General features: G+C 33.7%; 1 protein-coding gene across 5 annotated transcripts in view; it reads left to right on the top strand.

The window, feature by feature from the left end:
- Positions 1–20,553, top strand: part of PTPN4 (protein tyrosine phosphatase non-receptor type 4) — a 255,843-nt gene that overhangs the window by 144,211 nt on the left and 91,079 nt on the right. For all 5 annotated transcript variants that reach the window (XM_074214982.1, XM_074214981.1, XM_074214985.1 and 2 more), the window contains exons 5-8: positions 1,414–1,458; positions 3,252–3,304; positions 3,708–3,828; positions 6,998–7,085. In XM_074214982.1, coding sequence (XP_074071083.1) covers positions 1,414–1,458; positions 3,252–3,304; positions 3,708–3,828; positions 6,998–7,085 — 307 coding nt within the window. The remainder of the gene's footprint in view (positions 1–1,413; positions 1,459–3,251; positions 3,305–3,707; positions 3,829–6,997; positions 7,086–20,553) is intronic.

The following is a 20,553-nucleotide window of genomic DNA, read 5'->3' as shown; positions in this document are numbered from 1 at the left end:
TCAAGAGAAGGCTCTTATAAATGTAGTGAAACAGGGGAAGGCAAAGGGGAATGAGTGAGCCTTCATTCTCATCAGAAATGGCTGAGAGGAAATAACATACACATATAACAGGGTATAGAAATCCATCTTACCCTAGAGAAAAATGAGAGGAAAGGGATGGGATATGGGGAAATGGGGAGAGGGGAGGGTGGAATAGGTGATAGGAGAGAGAAGATTGTGGGAGAGAGTACTCCGATACACCACACTTCTGAACAGGGACAGGGTGAAAGAGAGAGAGAGAGAGAGAGAGAATAGAAAAAAATGAGAGTGGGAAGGAATAGAGTAGAGGGAAAAATAGTAATAGCAACTGTGGAAAGATTTTTGAAGCAGCTTCTCTGGTAGACTTATGATAAAGAAGGCAATTCATCTGAGAGACAGAGCCATTGGCGTCTGAATATAGGCTGAAGTACATTTTTTTCTCTCACTATTCTTGTGGTTTTTCATCCTTTTGGGGGGGGTTATATTTATTCTCACAACAAGATTATTGTAATAATATAAAATTTTTAAAAAGGCAGGTATTTAGAGGTCTAAAAATCCATAAATGTCAAATTGAAAAAAAGGACTTTGAAAGTTTGGAGAATGCTGGATTATATCTGGTGAAGTTAAAGGTAGGTCTGAAAATAAACTGGTGGAGGATATCAAATTGAAAAACAATGGCTGGAAGGAGCATTTCCTTTAAGGTTGATCATCAACCCATGTTGCTGTTATGTTGTACAATGTTCTTCTGGTTTTGCTCATCTCGCTCAGCATCAGTTTATGCAGATTTTTCAAGGCTTTTCTGAATTCCCATCCTTCTTGTTTCTTATATAAAACAATAGTATTCCATAATAAACATATACCACAGTTTATTCAGTCATTCAGTGATGGACATTCACTCAATTTCAAAGTCATTCTTTGTTTTAGCAGAAAGAATGGTGCACTTATTTGTAATCTTCTAACTAATGTAGTGCCACATCTCACACTCTACTTCTTTCTTGTTTTGTACAATTTTCTCTAAATCCTATATCCAGAAAACCATTGAACCCATTGTTAGTTATCCCCGGATTTTCCCCTGGTCTTGAAATGGTCTTGAAATTTTTTTTTCAGTTTTATAATGGAAGTTGATAGGACTCTGTGCCTTAGGAAACATAGTTTTACTTTCCAGGGAGCTTTTAAAGATAGCATTCATTTTTTTTTTACATTAAACTTAGTTGTCTGGCATAATAAATTTCCTATGGTTTCCTAATATAGTTTAACATTTTAACATGTAAGATTAAAAGCCAAATAATTTTTATTTTAATTTTGTTTGTTAGAATAAATGTACTTTGAAATAAAAGTGACTTTTTCATTATTTAGATCTCCTTAGTTTGTCTTTTTTCTTTTTCTTTCTTAAAGATACCAGTATTTTTTGCAAATTAAACAAGACATTCTTACTGGAAGGTAAGCAATTTTTGCTGTTTGAATTGTGTGATAATTTTTTTTATTTTCTGATTGATTAAGTATCTCATATCTACAGTGTTATACTTAAAATTTATCAGAATGCAAACTCTTAAATACTATTTCATTTCTCTCTTAATAGCTCTCTGATATAATATTTTAAAGTTTCCAAGTGATTTATATATATTTATTTCTGTCTAAATCCTCTCTGTACTTTTCTTTACTATCATACTCTTTCTCATTGATGTCACCAACTCCCTTGGTTTTAATAATTATCTCTATGCAGATATTTCTACACAAATTTATCCTTCTATACAAACTTATTTCCTCCATTGAATTCTAGTCCAGCATCACCAACTTACTATTAGATTTCACAAACTAGTTCCAGAATTACCTCAAACTCAACATGTCCTAAATCAAACTCATTCTTTTACTCTCCAAAACCTATCCCCTCTACCAAACTTCCCTATTTTTTAAAGTACCACCACTCTTTCAGTATCCCAACTTTATAAATTGGTTAGTGTCCTCAATTCTCTCTTATCTCACATATTCAGTCAGTTACCAAACTTTTAAGTTTTTCCTTGAGCTCTTCTCTTTCTTCACAGAATCACCACCCTAGTTCATGCACACATCACACATTTCCTGTTTGTTTTAACAGCCTTATAATTAGTTTTCCTATCTATTTTCTCACAACTCTAGGGCATCCTCCACAAATCTACTAAAGTGATTTTCCCCAAGCACTCATCTGACCATCTTAGTCCTCTACTCAGAAAACTACACTTGCTCCATGAGATCAAATATAAACTACTCTGGTTTTTAAAGCCCTCCACAACATAACTCTACCTTCTCTTTCTAATCTACTTGTACATTATTCACCTCATAGTCAGTGGTCTAGTCATAAAGGCTTCATTTTCCAAACACCTCATCTATCTCTTTGTTTTTTTGCTGACCATCTCCTACCCCTGGAACTACTTCCTAGAATCCATCTTATCCTTCAAGAATAATCTACTATACAAGGCTTTTCTGGTCCCTCCTCCAGCTTCTAATGACCTCCTAATTTGTCTTTATTCTTTATTATGCTTATGTGTGAATATGTGAGTGTGTAGGTGGATAGATGGATGTTGTCACATAGACATATGTAAGCTCCTTGAGAATAGAAATTGTTTCATTTTTTAAAATATTTAGATCTTGTCCCCAGTACCTAACACTTCACCTAAAATGGAATAATTTTATTACTTGATTATTTGTTTGACCCCACAGTAAAACTGTCAAGTAGGTACTATTCTTATTCCCATTTTCAGGTGAGGAGACAGGAAAGAGATCATATAGCTATTAAGTGTCTGAAGCCAAAATCAAACCCAGACCTTGCTAACTTCAAATCCATTGTCCACTACACCAGTATAAAAATGTTATAACAAGATAAATAATGCACATATTGCATGCTGACTATGACAGGAAAAACGTTACAAAAATCAAAATTTAAAAACCTGACACTTTATTAAGGATACCTCCAGCTTCTTTGAAAAAATTCTTTCCAAACTGATCTAATATGAAGCCAATTGACAAACTTTACATGGATGATGATGTGGTTACTGTCTTCAAAAGTTTGCATTTAAAAAGACATAAGGAAAGCACAGTATTTCTTTTACTAAAGAGCCTTAAGAGAGAGTGTTCTTGATTTGAGGGCAAAAATTAGATTTCACCAAGAATTTCAAGTCAGTATTTTGAAATATAAATGAAGTAAAATGCTGTAAGACTTTTTAAAGATTGTAATAAATATCTTCTCTCTCTATCAGATTGCCTTGTCCTTATAATACTGCTGCCCTTTTGGCTTCCTTTGCTATTCAGTGTAAGTATTGTAATGTTTCATTTACCTAATAATTCTTAGTCTCCCAAGCTAGAAAATATTTCATAGTTGCTGTGGGGTTTGTTCTTGGTCTCATCTGTATTAGGTTCCCAATGCTTTCTTCACAGTAAACACTTAAGAAATATATTTCACTGATTGATTTTTCACTTATTGATTTATGTTCTTAGTGTCATGAGAAAAACTACCCTGTAGAAAACCAAAAAAATTTTCAGGATGAAAAAATAGTATAGTACAACTCAAGATTAAGGTAAAATATAATATAGTTTCAGACAAGTTGAAGAGTGATGTGGACAGATGTTTATTATTTAGTTAAGTGACATTATGTATGTATATTGATGAAGAGATTTATGTCTGAATTAAAGTCTGAACATTTTCCTTTTGTCAGCTGAATTGGGAGACTACGACCATTCAGAAAACTTACCAGGCTACCTCTCTGATTATTCTTTCATCCCTGGTCAGCCTCAAGACTTTGAAAAAGAAATTGCAAAATTGCATCAACAGCATATGTAAGTTTTGAATTTGTACTTATTTAATAACATCAGAGTAATTTGAGTTTTTTTATTATCTAATTTTTATGAGCTGCACAGAAACTTACTTTAAAATCTGGAGTGGGGTTTGTGCATAGTTATTTAAAATGCTATCATTTAAAAAAGGATGCTAATAATAATATAATAGGAAGTTGCATAAAATGAAAAGTAAATGCAACCAAATAAATGCAATTAAAATTAGAAGGAAAGTTAACTTTTTTAAAAAAAATTATTTTTGACAAAAGAGTTATAGCTAAGATAGTTGATAATAATTAGTTCAGATATATAGGGGGAAAGAGTCATTCCTCATTAGAAAGATAAGAATAAGCAGTTTCCAAAAAAGAAGAAATGCAAGGTATCAATAACCATATGGAAAACCACTCCAAATAACTAATAGTAAAAGAAATTGTATTAAAACAACTGAGGTTATGATGTATACCTATCAGATTGGCACAGATGGCTAAAAAAGATAAAGACAATTGGGAGACCGGGCCCACCATTGCACTGTTGCTAGACCTGTGAATTGCTCTAAGCTTCCTGGAAAGCAGTTTAAAACCTTATCTAAAATGTCACTAAACCTTTCATATCCAGTAACCTCATAATATTATTAGGCTTATTCCCCCAAAAGAATTTTTTTAACATAAAAGATCTATATATATAGTAGTTCTTTTGTTTTAGCAAAGAACTAGAAATAAAAAGGGTCATTATTTGAGAAATGATAAAACAAATCCAGATTACTTCCAACATATCAAATTTAATTTAAACAAAAATATTCTTTTACCCATTTTTAAGTTATTAAGTTTTTAAATGCATCATTTATATCAGATTTTTTATGTACCCTTACAAAGTATCATGCAATATACAGGACCTTTCATTATCATTCCTCCTCAGTAATTATTTGCAAATTCTTGGTATTCTTTGTTACAAAATAAAAAAGAGAATAAGGAAGAGGGCAAAAAAGTTGAATGATACTAAATTTAGAAGTAACAAATTTTTGAAAATCATTTCTACTGAATATGACTTTTGTAGATTTTCAAGTGAAATATATGTGAAACTTAGCTGGTATTGCATTGTGCATTTTTATTAAGCCAATTTAAAATCAGATTATACTATTGATTCACTTTTGTAGCATTTTAAAGCAAGTGAACAACATAAGATTCATGGGACAAATAAAAGCAACCCTCTAACACTTTACAACTTATCCATCTGTAGTATATGTGCATCCATGGATGAAAAAGTTGTTGTTAATTGGTTTTTTCTGGACGCTTGACTTTGTCCTGTTCAGAAATTTGCAATCTAAAAGACAGCCTTACTTATTTTATTTTGGGGGAGGACTCCAAAGTCATACAACTATTAAGTGTATGAACTTAGGTCCTCCTGACTCCAGGGTCTGTGCTCTATCCACTGAGCCACCTAGCTGCCTCTGAGATACTCCTACTTAGAAAAATAACTTTCAGATAACTTGGCAAATACAAGAATGCATGTACAAATTTTTTCAGTTTGTATACTATCAGCTCTGTCTCTGGGATGGATCACATTCTTTAACATCAGAGAAGTTGCTTCAATTTGTTTTTCCCCCTCACAGCTGCTATTATTAACTGTATTTCCTTCCATTTTATTCTTCCCCATTCCCATTTATTTTATTCTTTCTCTCTCCTTTCACCTTTTCTTTCCTCAAAAGTGTGTTGTATCTGACCACCCTCCCCCATGATGTTCCTTCCCTTCACCCACATCCTTCCTTCCCCTCCCCCATCCCCTTTCTCCCATCTCTTTCCTCTCCTTTTTCCTCTAGGGTAAGATAGATTTCTATACCCTTTTGAGTGTGTATGTTATTTTTTCTCTGAGTCACATCTGATGTGAATGAAGGCTCATTCATTCCCTCTCACCTTCCACTCCATTGCAAAAGCTTTTTCTTGACTCTTTTACATGAAATATCTCAGCCCATTCTACCTCTTCTTTCCATTTCTCCCAGTACATTCCTTTTTGCCCATTGATTCCATCTTTATAATGTTATTATATATAGATTTTTTAATAAACTTGCTTTTAAAAATTTCATATAAGTGTAAAAGTCTCAACGAGATTTATGTAATTGGGTAAACACTAAACACTAAAGGTTTTTTTGCTTATTTGATTTTCAGAAAGATATTTTTAAAATGTCTATTTGATATATTTCAGACATTGTCTATAAATCTGATATAAGTGATTTTTAGGTAAATGAAGCTTATGTACACATTAAAAATTTATTAATCATTTGAACTGAAATCTTTCTAAAGAGATTCAAGATCATCTTTATGACTTAAGTTATTAAGCAGAGCTGTAATGATAGTAATTTTTTTCTTACTTCCTTCCTCAGAAGATGCTTGTCAACTGTCACTTTTCCTTGTATCTGCCTCTATGCATTTTCCTTTCCAATGTATGGCTTTTAATATGTTGTTGATTGAAACGTCAGATTATTAAAGTTGCTAAAATTGTATATAATCTGTGAGTGAAAATCAATCACAGTGGGATAGTTTTAAAGTATTCTATTTTCTTTTATTCCATACCCTCATTTTAACTTAGTAATTTCTTTGTAAGGCTTCTGTGTACTTATTTTCTGTTTTCCATTTTTTAAATTTATTTTTGCATGTCTTAATTTTCCTACTAAATGGTTGTGAACATAAACTATGTCTTAAGGAAATATAACTTTGGCTCTGGAGTCAGCAGACTGGTTCAGATTCTAACTCTGATGTTTGCTGCCTATGTGACCCTGGGCAAGTCATTTAATCTTTCTGGAATGCAGTTTCTTTATCTCTATAATAAAGATATTGGATTAAATGATTTCTGAGGTCTTTTCTAGCTCTATATCCATGATACTGTGAGTGCTTGCAACATAGTAGGTCCTTACTATTCTTTCACTTTTATTATACCTTTTAAAAAACAATAAAAGCTTTCTTGATTCCTATATGTTCCAGTAGTTAAGGTTGTCACCTTAATATCAATGTAGTTTTGTGCCACATTGGATTAAAATTGTCATTAGATGATGGTCATAGGAGGCCCCAATACATTTTAAGTATCAAGGAATTTTTAAATTTCTTGGAAAATACCATATACACAAAGTATACTTATAGTTGAGACTTAGCTGATTTTTAATCTAGTGTTGTTCTTACAGAGGCTTATCTCCTGCAGAAGCAGAATTCAATTATCTTAACACAGCTCGAACTTTAGAACTATATGGAGTTGAATTGCACTATGCAAGGGTAAGTGAAGATGAAATATTAATATTCTTAAGTTATCCCTCTTTATTAAAAATTTACTTTTACGTTTTCAGGGTAATAAATTTTTGTCAGTGAAAGCATTAAAGTATTTAGAATACTTATAATTGCAGTGAAGATTTTACTCTGTATACATGTGGTTTTTTTCAGTTTAGGATCAGTTTTTGACTTGAGCCTCAAATTTAATACTAAGTAGATAAAAGAAAGTTCATTTCTTCCAATGATATTGTTTCATGGGGCAGTTAGATGGCGCAGTGGATAGAGTACTGGCCTTGGAGTCAGGAGTACCTGAGTTGAAATCTGGCCTCGGACACTTAATAATTACCTAGCTGTGTGGCCTTGGGCAAGCCACTTAAAACCTTAAAAAAAAAGATATTGTTTCAGCCAGTTGAAAAATAGACTAGTCAGAATAACTAGTCAGTATTTTTTGGGAAAATACTACTGCATGTAAGAGAAGTACCTTTTTTTAACCTTTCAGCAAATATTTCTTTTTGAATGAAAACTGAGAAAATTGGAGAAAATTCTTTTCAAATAGATTTAATTCTTCCTTTTCTAAATATTTTCCTGAGATATAAAATGGGTAAAAATATTGCCAGTCATTTTAATATAACAATCTTAAATTGTAAAGTGTGATTAGAGGTGATCTTTTATGTTCCTTAGAGCTCTATTTTATGATTCTGTGCATTGAACTCTTCTTTCTTAGGTCCATGTGATTCTGTATTTTTTTTTATTTGCTGTACTTAATAAATAATATGAATGCCAAATTATCTATATTTTGCAGAAGATTTTATTTTTTGGCTTGATCGGTCTAAAAATTAAGTCCAGACTCTCTGCCACATACTTTTTTTTTATCTCTTTCCATTTTTCTGGAACTTAACTTTTACTTCTTCCTCATATCTGTCAGATTCTTTTTTATAAAGTTCATTCATCTCCCACTTTAAGAAAGAAATTTGAGTTCTGTCTCATGGTTGGTTGGGGTGTTGAGATTTATATGATCATATTTCGTAGTTTTCTATTGATTTTGGGGGCGGGGATTTTTGCGAAGCAATGGGTTATAGTGACTTGTCCAAGGTCACATGGCTAGGCAATTATTAAGTGACTGAAGCCGGATTTGAGGGCCACATAACTGCCCCTTTATTGATTTTTAAGGAAGTTGGGTTTTTTTCTGTAGAAAAAATAACATTGAATTCTTTTATTTTATAAAGTGCTCTCTTTCCCTTATGTCAGAATTTTAAGACTATATCTAACAGGAAGATATTATGTCAAGTAGTAGAGATTTGATATCTAGAAAACCGTTAAACAGGGAAATATATTGTCTTTGTTATGGAAGTTTGCTTTTATAAGGTACTAATAAAAGAAGGATTTCCAGTTTATAGTGAGATTCTACAAAAGCTTTTGTTCACAATTAACATCAGACCAATTGCTTGGAATTCCTACAAAGCTTCCTCAGTAATATCCCTTATCATATGAAAGAGATGGTTGTCTAACCTGAGAAAAACTTAAGTGTATGAAAATTATATTCTGCTAGGATTGTAGCATGCCCTTCATATTACTCCGTTGGTTTGTGTAATCTTGGACAAACACTAGAACTTGACAGTTAGTTAGAATTGGAGTGGAGTTAGAAAACTCAAACTGAATGGAAAGTGGGAATAAATCTTAAGTCTCCAGATTTCTATGGTATCTATCACCAATGTCATGTTCCCTCTAGAATATTCTCCTACTGATATGTGTCTGTTCCCAGAAGACTTAGAATTAAAGATGATCTAAAATAGAAAGGTATCTACAGGTACAGGAGAGATTACTAAGGAAAAGAAGTGGCATTTATGGGAGAGCATGAACAACAGTCTCATAGATGGAAAGGAGTACAAGGGTTGAAATCTGTTTTGGTTTACAGTGATAATATCATGGATCTTTTATGTGCAGCTATACTATTGTCAGTTAACTTTAATTGCTTATTTTTAATCCACTGTTGAGAATTTATTGAACTAATGTACATGGTAATTAATATTTGTGTGATTAGATATTTGCTTTTTATGGTAATAAAATCCAAAGTAAAGTTAGAAATTTATTTTTTAAAATGTTTTTACTTGAGAAATCCTTTAAGTGTTCTAAATTAGGGCAATTTAAGTAATTATTAATACAGACTTCAACAGTTTTCATGAAATATTTTTGAATCTTTAAGAGAACATGGGCGGGGGGGGGGCGGCTAGGTGGCACAGTGGATAAAGCACCAGCCCTGGAGTCAGGAGTACCTGGGTTCAAATCCGGTCTCAGACACTTAATAATTACCTAGCTGTGTGGTCTTGGGCAAGCCACTTAACCCTGTTTGCCTTGCAAAAACCAAAAGAGAGAGAGAGAGAGAACAAGAATGAGAACATGGGGGCATTTAGGTTGTGCATTGGATAGAGCACCGGCCCTGGACTCAGACCTGAGTTCAAATCCAGCCTCAGAGGCTTAATATAGCTATATGATCTTGGACAAGTCACTTAAATCCATTGCCTTGCAAAAACCAAAAAAAAGGTGAAGTCGTGTGTTGGGTTTGAATTTATAAATTGAATGATCCCCCAAATCTCTTGTTCATTTATTAAATACATTATTTTTATTGTTTACAATAAGTTAATATAAAGTGGTTTATGTACAAGTTTTTTTTGAAATATTATCATGATATATAATTTATTTTCATCTAATTCACCAGAACAAAGAAGATTAAATTTCAAAGTGAGACACTTTGATTTGATTTGGATTTGAATGTGAAAGTTAAATCTTAATCAGTCATTCAAAAACTTGTCCAGTCATCTTGAAAACAAAGATGTCAGTGAACTGAGTAATTTATATATGAAAATGACATGGTGATAGAAATTCTGAAAATAAGATTATAGTAAGCTAGTCACCAACATAAAGAAGTCATTAACAACAGTGTGGATGTGGTAAGAATGAATATTGAAAGGGCTAAAGCCGTGTTGGTTTCAGTAAATATGGAAATTAAATGAGTGCAACTAAGAAAGTTTTACTGTCTTCCTTCATTATGAAAAAAAAGTAAAGCTATGGGAAGTTCAAATATTAATTTATTGGAATTAAAAGTTTTTAATTCTTCAAAGCTTATAATATATTCCTTACTCATTTCCATGTCTCAGAATCTTTGCCTTCCTTTAATCAATCAAGAGGCATTCATCAAACATTTTAGGTATGTTTCCAGACTGTATAAAAGAGAAGCAGTAAAAGCAAAAAAAAAAAAGTGTAATAATACCTGTCCTGTCCTCAAGGAACTTACCTCTAGCTGGAAGAGAAATAGAGAGAGAAAGCATCATCAGCATCCACCTGGAATCAGGAACACTTTAGCAAGTGACACTTGAATGTGAAGGAAACTTGGGTTTCTAAGAGAGACAGAGATGAAGAGCGATAGCTTTTAAACATGAAAGATAGACAGTACAAAGATTCACTTGGCAGTGCCATGTAGAAGGAACTAATAAGAAAATCATTTTGTTAATTCCATATTGTATCTAAAGGAAAATCAGTCATTCAATAAACATTTGGTGCCAATTGTGTACTAATACTGTGCTAAGTGCTGGAAAATAAAAAATATACCAAAAGATAGTCCTTCTCTAGGAACTTGTAGTTTAATGGTAGATCTCTAAATAATGACTAATCAAATTCTAGAGTGGTGGAACCCACAGAAAAACTGAGTGAAACAATTTTCCAGCCCAAGACAACTTGGAAGCTCCATGGGAACAGTCTGTTACATTTGAGTTAAAAAAGAACCACTCTGGAGCAAATTGGCTCTAGTCCTGGGGGCACTTGGGTCCCTAGCAATGGAGGTAGTTTCCAGATCTCTCATCCCAGGGATTGCCAAGGACAACTTGGAAGGTCAGTAGGAAAACTGCTGCAATAAAGTGAGAGGGGAGCGCAGTCCAGCACAGGCCTTAGTGTAGCCCATCCGTGGGAAGCAGGATCGGGCCTGCGATGCCACCTGGCAACTTCTTCCAGAGTGCTCAGGTGACGGATGGTTAAAGAGGTCTCTTGTTATCCCTGAGGCAGGACTTTGCTGCTTTGGCCATACTCAGGTCCAGGTCACAGTCTGGGGCCCCATACTACCCATAGAGGAGCAAGGAACCTTCTCACAATTACAGGGCATAAGGGAGTGCTTTGTCATCCACAGACCAGAGCACAGGCTAGGAGACCAGTCAGTCTCTTATAAGTCCTTGGAGGAATTGAGATCTGGGGGTAGGGGGAGAGTGTGACCCTGAAGACAGCTGTTAAAAACCCAGAAAGTGTGTTCTCCACCTTGAAAGCAGAGCCCCACCTTAACAGAGTTAAAACCAAAGTCTGGGGAAATGAGTCAACAACTGAAGAAAAAAATCTGACCACAGATAATTACTTTGGTCCTGTGGAGGATCAAAATACATAGTCAGAAGATAACAAAGTCAAAATTTCTATATCCAAAGCCTCCAAGAAAAATATAAATTGATCTTAGGCTATGGAAGAACTCAAAAAAGATTTTGAAAAGCAAGTACAGAAAGTAGAGGAAAAAATTAGGAAGAGAAATGAGAGCAGTGAGGGGATATCATGAAAACCAAGTCAGCAGCTTGGTGAAGGAGATACAAAAAGTACTGAAGAAAATAACATCTTAAAAATCAATTTAGTAAAATGGAAAAAGCAGTCCAAAAGGTCAATGAGGAGGATACCTTAAAAAGCAGAATTGGCCAGATAGAAAAGGAGATAAGAAAATTATTCCTTCAAATGCATAATGGAGCTAAGGGAAGCTGATGACTTTATGAGAAGTCAAGTAACAATAAAACAACACCAAAAGAATGAAAAACTAGAAGAAAATGTAAAATTCTCACTGGAAAAACAACTGACCTGGGAAACAGACCTAGGAGATATAATTTAAAAATTATTGGACTATCTAAAAGTTATGACAGGAAAAGAACCTAAACTTCATTTGACAAGAAATTTTCCAGGAAAATTGCCCTGCTATTCAGAAGCAGAGGGTAAAATAGAAATTGAGGGAATCCACCAATCTCCTGAAAAGAGATCCCCAAATAAAAACTCCCAGGAATATTATAACCAAATTGCAGAACTCCCAAATCATGGAGAAAATATTATAAGCTGCCTGAAAGAAACAATTAAATTATCATGGCTCTACAGTCAGGATTACAAAGGATTTTAGTAGCTTCTACATTAAAGGTTCATAGGACTTGGTTCCAGGAGGCAAAAGAATTCATTTTACAACTGAGAATCAATTACTCAGCAAAACTAAACATCCTCTTTCAGGGGAAAAGATGGACATTTAATGAAATAGGGGACTTTAAAACTTTCCTATTAAAACAACCAGTGCTGAAGAAAAATTTTGATCTTCAAGTACAGGACTCAGATGAAGCATAGAGAAGGTGGGCAGGAAGGACAAATTATGAGGTATTTAATGATGTTGAACTGTTTGTATCCCTGCATGGGAAGATACTGATATTTATTTATTAGGGCAGTTAGAAGGAGCATATATAAATTATATACAGGAAAGAACTGAATATGAAGGTGTAATATAAAGATAGAGTTAATGAGTGAAAAAGGAATGTGTTGGAAGAAAGGGAAAGGACAAGTAGAATGGGATAAGTTATTTCACATGAAAGAGGCAAGAAAAAAACTTTTGCAATAGAATTGAAAGAAAGGAGAGGGGAAATGAGTGAGCTTTCACTCTCATCTGAAGTGACTTGGGGAAGAAATAATATGCACAATTAACTGGGTATAGAAATTTATTTTACCTTAGAGGAAAATAGTAGAAAAGAGGGATGGGAGAAAGAAGGGGAAGGGGTGGAAGTTAGTTGATTGAAGAGAGGACAGATTGTGGAAGAGGGTAGTTTATATAAACACTTTTGAGGAGAAACAGAAGGAAAGGACAGAGTAAATGGGTGTGGGGAGGAATAGGGTATAGGAAATACAGCTGGCAATAGCAACTGCGCGGGGGGGATATTGAAGCAGTTTCTCTGATGTACTTATGATAAAGAGTGCTATCTGTCCCAGAGACAGAGCTAATGGTATCTGAATAAAAACTGAAGCACACTTTTGTGTTTACTTTTACAACATGACCATTGTAAGTAATATGGAAAAAAAGATAGAAAAGTTGAAAAACAAAAGAAGAGGTGAGGTCCTGAAAGTAGGGTAGTGACAATGTGAAGAGAGATGCAGGAAGTTTGGAGCATAAACTAGAGGGTTAAGTCAAGGATAAAACTGAAGTTGTAAACCTGAATGACTAGGAAGATGACAGTACCTTTTATAGAAATGGAGAAGTTTAAGAAGAGGGATTTGGGGGAAAGATAAGTCCAATTTAGATATGTTGATTTTGAAATGCTTATTTTCATAATCAATTCTAAATACCTAATAAGCAATTGAAAATACAGGATTTGAATTCAGGAGAGAGACTAGAATTCATGTGTGAGTGTGTGTGTGTGTGTGTGTGTGTGTGTGTGTGTGTGTGTGTGTATTTGTGTAATCATCTGCATGAAGGTATTCATTAAACTCACAGAAGCTAATGAAGTTATTCAAGGGAGAGTTGGGAGAAAAAGAAGGAGAAAGGGCAACCCAGGGGCAAAGCTTTGGCATAAATCAGTCAAGTATCATTACATTGATGAAGATCTCAAAAAGCAAACTTAGAAGTAGCAGATAGGTAAAGGAAATCAATGGGAGAAATTTTATTAAAACTTACAGAAAATAGTGTATGTAGACTAGGAAGGAGATGATGACAAGCAAAGAAATGCTGCAAAGCAGAGGACCACTAGTGTAGGTGACTTTTTTTTTTAGATTTTTCAAGGCAATGGGGTTAAGTGGCTTGCCCAAGGCCAGCCACATGGCTAGGTAATTATTAAGTGTCTAAGGTAGGATTTGAACCCAGGTACTCCTGACTCCAAGGCCAGTGCTCTATTAGCTGCGCCACCTAGCCGCCCCTATGTAGGTGACTTTTTCAAAGAATTTAGCTGAAAAATGGAGAGACCTAAAGCAATAAAGAGAGGGACTGGTAGAATAAAGACAGGGTTTTCAAAGTATAAGGAAAATTGGGTTTATGTATAGCAGCCAGAAAGGAACCAGTATATAGGAATTGGGGGTAGGTTTTTAGAGAAGACTGGAGATAATATGATCAAAATTACATGTAAAGGAATTGACTTTTCCTTGAGAAGTGCTACCTCTCCTTAAGAGATGAGAATGGGGGGAATAATGTAAGATGAGGTCAAAATATGTGACATGTGAAGAGGAAGAGTCCATTTTCTCAGTAAAGTATGCTTAGAGGATAAGAGGAGAAATAATGTGGAAGGTTTGAAGAGTGACAAAATTAAGTTGAATAATAGAAGTGAATAGTGAGCATAGATTGGCAGTTTTATAACTTGAACTGACTCTAACCAGTAGCTTGTAAGTGGGATCATCATAGGTGAGAATAAAACATTTTTGTGTTTGGTTGTGTGTGATCTTTGCTAGGACCCCAGGAGCAAGGGATTAGAATTGCAGATAGTATAGAATTGAATTGGTCAAATAAAAAGTTAATATTGGGAAGAGAGAAAAGATATCACCTTCTTAATTGTTGCCCCCATTCTCAATTATTAGAACCCTCTTCAAAAATATTGGCCTGTATTTACCTACCCATAACCACATTGTATAATCCAGTAGAACCACGTACCTTCTTTAGGACAGTGATGATTTTGTTTGTCTTTGTGTTCCCAGTGCCTGACACTGTGCACAGTGGCCATTTAGTAAGTATTGAATTCAATTAAAATATTGACAATATGACCAAAGAATGAATAAAATTATAGAAATGAAAATAAAGAACATCATTTTAGGCAAAAAGAAAAACATGTGAGTTCTTCTGGACTTAGAATTAAGATAATTATGTACTTCTATAGGATAATAGTTTTAGAATTAAAAGGAACCTTAGAAGCCATCTAGTCTAACCTCTTTTCAAAGAAGAAAACTGAGTCCTAGAGAGATTGTGCATTACCAAAGGTTATATACGTAGGGAAGGAAGAAAACTATATATAACATCATATTCTCATGGTGAAAAAGATTTCATAAAATTACTGTTGATGGAAAAGCATATTATTGTTAGGGAGGCAGCCTTATTCTACCCTTCTTTCCCTTGTCTGTCCTTTTTTGTATGTGTATATGCTCCTTTAACCTTTTTTAAATAACCAAATGTGGTGCCATATATTTCTCTCAATTGTTGTCATCCAGTATTGTCATCAGGTGGGCAGAAGTAGATTGTTGTTCAAGGCTACTACCTAAGGGAATATATTTGCTATTAATAAATGTAATTATGTGCTAATCTTTATAACTGTCTTCTTATTAGTTGTTGTTGCTAACTAGTTTCTCCTCCTCTGTACTTTATTCTCTCCATATTTTCATGACACTACAATATCCTGGTTCACTTCCTACCTGTTTGATCATTCCTTCTTGGTTTCTTTTCTTAGCTTATCCCTATCACTAATCTGTATTTCTGACATAGACCCTTTTACTGGGTTCTTCACTTTCAAAAGCCTTATTAGCTTTCATGGATTTGACTATCATCTCTGTTTAGAAGACTCTCATATCCAGTCTCATTCTCTTCCAGTGCTTCATTCTCATATCACTAATTGACTATTTAATGTTTCAAAGTGAGTATCTTCAGATAAATATTAAATTCAACATGTCTAAAAATTGAACTCATTATCTTTCTCTGTCCTTTCTCCAAATTTTTCTACTTCTTTCAAAAGTAATTTTAACCTTCTAGTGTCTCAGGTTCATAATCTTAGATTATTCTTAATTCTTTACTCTTCTATACTACAAATATGGTATAATTTGCCAATTCTTACAATATCAATAGTATCTCTCTCATTCAACCCTTTCTCTCCACTTTCCATGACTGGTGATAACCAGTCTCCTAAATGATCATCCTACTCCAGGACATCTTGCATACTACTTTTATTTGCTCATCCATTAGTATATAAGCTTCTTATGAGTTCATGTGTCCTCAGCACCTGGAACATAGTAGTTGCTTAATAAATATGTAATTGATAATTTGACTTGAAGAATTACATTGAGCTTTCTCAACTTCACAGAATGATATTCTTAAATGTAGTTAGGTTAAATATATATTGATTATATGATAAAAACAAGATTATTGTCTTTTGTCATGTTTAATTTCATTTTTATTTCAGAAAAAGTATTTGCCATGTAAGGATGAAATGTTAAGGGAATTTAATAAAGTATTACTCTCATAATACTTTTTTTAAAATTATTTTTCCTGATTGCATGGAAAGGTAGTTTTCAACAATCTTTTGTTTTATTTGGTTTTTGCAAGGCAATGAGGTTAAGTGACTTGTCCAAGGGCACATAGCTACATAATTATTAAATGTCTGAGGCCAGATTTATACTCTCAGTTCCTCCTGACTCCGGGCTGATGCTCTATCCACTGCACCACCTAGCTGCCCCTCAACAATTATTTTTGTAATGTTTTGAGTTTCATGGTTTTCTTCGTGCTAAACCTCTCTCCTTCTTACAGAATATAGGCTAAACATACATTACTATTAAACATATATCCATATTAAATGTTGTGAAAGAAGAATCAAATCAAAAAGAGAAGGGAAAAAACATAATACATAAAAAATTATTTAAAATAGAAAATAGTAAGCTTTGTTCTGTATTCAGACTCCATAGTTCCTTCCATGGATGTGTTCGGCATTTTCCATCACAAGTCTTTTAGAATTGTCTTGCATTGTACTGCTGAGAAGAGTTAAGTTTATCTTAATTAATCATCACCCAGAGTTGCTGTTAGTGTGTATTCTGTTTGTACTCACTTCACTAAGCATCAGTTCTACCAAGTCTTTCCCGTTTTTTTCTGAACTACTCATGATTGCTTACTGAGCAATAATACTCCATCACATTCATATACCACAATTTATTCAGCCATTCCCCAGTTTCTAGGCATCTTCTCAAATCCCAGTTCTTTGCTACTACAAAAAGAGCTGCTATAAATATTTTTGTGCATGTGGGTTTTTTGTACCCTTTTTTATGATCCTTTTGGAATATAGACCTGGTAGTCGTATTGTGGTTCAGAGGATATATACATAATGCTTTTGTTCTCTAAGAATGATTCTTCTGTACTATTAAAGATATTAAAGAGAGAATCAAATAAACTTTAAATGCCAGCATTTTTTTATTCAGCCAGATGTTGTGTTAAGTATACAGAGACCTTAGTAAAACAGTTTCTGCCCTCATGGAGCTTATATTCTCTTTGGTGGAGAAGGGGAACAGGATCACAAGTAAATAGGTACATGATACATACAAAGTAAATGGGGGAAGGAAGTGGACCAAATGATCTAATGGATCAGGAAAGGTCTTGGGAAGGAAGTGGTACCTGAGCTCTACCTTTGAAGAAAATTAGAGATTTTGAGATATGAGAAAAAAATTGGGCAATAGGAGGAAAATAGAGGGAGAGAGCAATATTAAGAAAACTTGGAAAGGAAGTAGTATCAGTCAACAATATCAGATATGGCAGAGAGCTTGAGAAAGATGAAGATTTGAATAGTTCCTGACTTGGTAGTTGTTTTTTTTTTTAAAATACGAATGGAGAGAATCAGTTGAGAGGGGATTTTGGAAAGCAGATAACAAGCAGTAAAAGAACTCATGATAAAAACAAGTTATTCACCTTTATATAGATAACAGAAAAATTCTCAGTTCAAAAATGAAACTTTTTTCTTGGTCTTTTCTCTTTTTGGAGGAACATGGCTAATGGAAAAGATAAAATTAAATTAGTAAAAAATTACTTGTAGGATATAAAGTCTTTATATAAGCATTTCATTTGTTGTCTGTTGTTCCACTTATCTTTATCCTGTCTTGATAGCCTCTACTTCTAAAATGTCTAAAGTTACTTCTTACTAGTAATTCCTAGTAGCCACAAATAATATTACCCCTAGTAGCCTCTGGTAAATTTTTTTTTTTTTTTTTAGATTTTTCAAGACAATGGGGTTAAGTGGCTTGCCCAAGGCCACACGGCTAGGTAATTATTAAGTGTCTTGAGACCTGATTTGAACTTAGTTACTCCCCGACTCCAAGGCCAGTGCTCTTATCCACTGCACCATCTAGCTGTCCCTCCTCTGGTAAATTCTTACACTATTTTTGTTATTGATGGAGGCAAAGAGAAAAGTTGGGAAGAGAACCTAGGCTAACAGGAATTTTGCATTAAACTGATAAATAGGAATGAAATTAGTTGATTTTGTAGCTATTATGCTTTATAAAATCAGAAATAACAATGGAAAGGACTTAAATCTCATTGTTACTTTCTTATTACTTTGCTTCTTTTCTTATACAAAAAAGAATCATACAATACTGTTTCCAAATTAGATTCTAATCTTCTTGAGAATCTTGGGGTTTTTTAATTTCCCTCTCCTCACAGTGATTCCATGCATACACAGAAATGTCCTTATGTTCTAGATTATATAAAACAATACATCACAGACTTAGAGAACTTCAAATATGATAGGGACCTCAAAGACCATCTAACTTATCAACTAACCAAGAGCAGCTTCCTTTATCACATCTTCAAAAAATTTCTAACAAGGATCCCATTGCTTTTCTGAAGCATCCCACTCCACCTTTAAATAATTTGGGTTATTTATTCCTTATTCCAGAGCAAATTGTTTCTCTGCAATTTCCTTATAAATCTTCCTGGGCCCTTTATTGTCTAATCCTTTTTTCATATGTTGTTAGACCATCAAATACCTGAACACATTTTCTCTATCTTTCTTCCCAAATTCTTTATTCTCTAAGTATTATCCCTACTTCATTTGATTCTCAATATGACTTTGTCTCAGAAGTTTTTTCCTTATTCCAGAGCGAACTACTTTTCTGCAATTTCTTTACATATCTTCCTGTGCCCTTTTTCATCTAATCCTTCTTTTCTGTGTTAGCCCTTCAAATACTTGAAGACTTCCCAAATTCTTCATTCTCTATCTAAGAATCCCTATTTCATTTGATTCTCATATGACTTTATCTCGGGGCTCTTTCCCATCCTGGTTAGCCTCTGCTCCAACCCAAATAGCAATTCTTTCTCCTTACTTGTGAACAATATACTTTTCCTAATCAACTCAAAGACAGGCAGCTTTTTGACAGAACAGATAGGGCTAGATTTGAGGTCAGAAGGACTTACATATTCTAACACTTAACTAAATGTATGACCTTGGGCAAATCAACTTCCATTTTCTTCAGGCAGCTCCTAGGATTTAGATGATAAATTTGGGCTTCTGTGAGGAAGAGTGAACCCTTAATAGGATCCTAGAGATGATCTAGTCTAATCTTTCTGTCTTGGAAAAGAGGAAAATAAAGCCTGGGATGGAGAAGAGCAAGGTGTGACATCCTGAGTTATTACAGTAACTTGTAGTTTGCTGAGCTCCTGTTGGTGGTCTTCGTAAAATTGTGAAGAATGACAAATGTGTCACAGGGCTGCAAAAAAAAGCAAATCTCATAAACTTTTTTATATAATAAAGGAAGAGGGTAAAACTTTTAAATTGTAGTCCAGTGAGATTAATTTCTGTAAAAATTCTTGATTTTCATTCAAAAAAGTGGTAAGAATTTTTACCTCGATTTATTATAGAACAAGTTCTGCCATAATAACCTTTTCTTTTTTTTGATGGAGCATACTAAGTAATACTTGGTAGATAAAAGCAATGCTGAAAATGTCATATACCTGGATTTGAGCAATGTATTATCAAACTTTTTCATGTAATTCTGTTGGAAATCTGGAGAAAATAATGGGCTGATGATAGTATCATTTGATAGCTTCAGAACTGTTGTTGCCATTTGGATCAGTTCTCAGTTAACATTAAATCTCTAATATGCTTCCCCCCCCTCTATTATTATTTCTGTTTGTCTACATTTTATTCATTTTGTGAATTAACCATTTAATTACCATTGGCAAACACAGGGACAACAATAAAGAGAAAAGATTATGATTTCACACATAGAGAAATAATATTTTATTTGTAATACATTCCCTTTGGAATAAAAGCTCACCAAACTAGATGCATTCACAAGCAAAATTTGCCAAATATTTAATTCCAATTTTAATAATTAATTCCAATACTGTAAAACTGTTTGTAAAAATATGTATAGAAGGAGTTCTACCAAATTCATCTTATGATGCAAATATGATTTGATAACTTAACCAGGGATAAGAGAAACAAGGAGGAAAAAGCAAACTATATTCCAATTTCCTTAATAAATATTAATGTAAAAATTTTATGTAAAATACTAGTAAGGATATTACAACAGTGTAACTCACAAAGATCATACGCTTTGACCAGGCTAGATTTGTACAAGGATGGCAGGTCTTGTTTAAATATTAGAAAAAACTATAAGCATAATTGATCATATCAGTAACAAAAATAACAAAAATCATGATAATTTTTACAAATGCAGAAAAATCCCATTCTTATTTTTA

Source organism: Macrotis lagotis, chromosome 1 (assembly GCF_037893015.1).
Source record: "Macrotis lagotis isolate mMagLag1 chromosome 1, bilby.v1.9.chrom.fasta, whole genome shotgun sequence".
Lineage (NCBI taxonomy): Eukaryota > Metazoa > Chordata > Mammalia > Peramelemorphia > Peramelidae > Macrotis > Macrotis lagotis.
The sequence above is the reverse complement of the archived record's forward strand: the minus strand, read 5'-3'. Positions and strand labels throughout refer to the sequence as shown.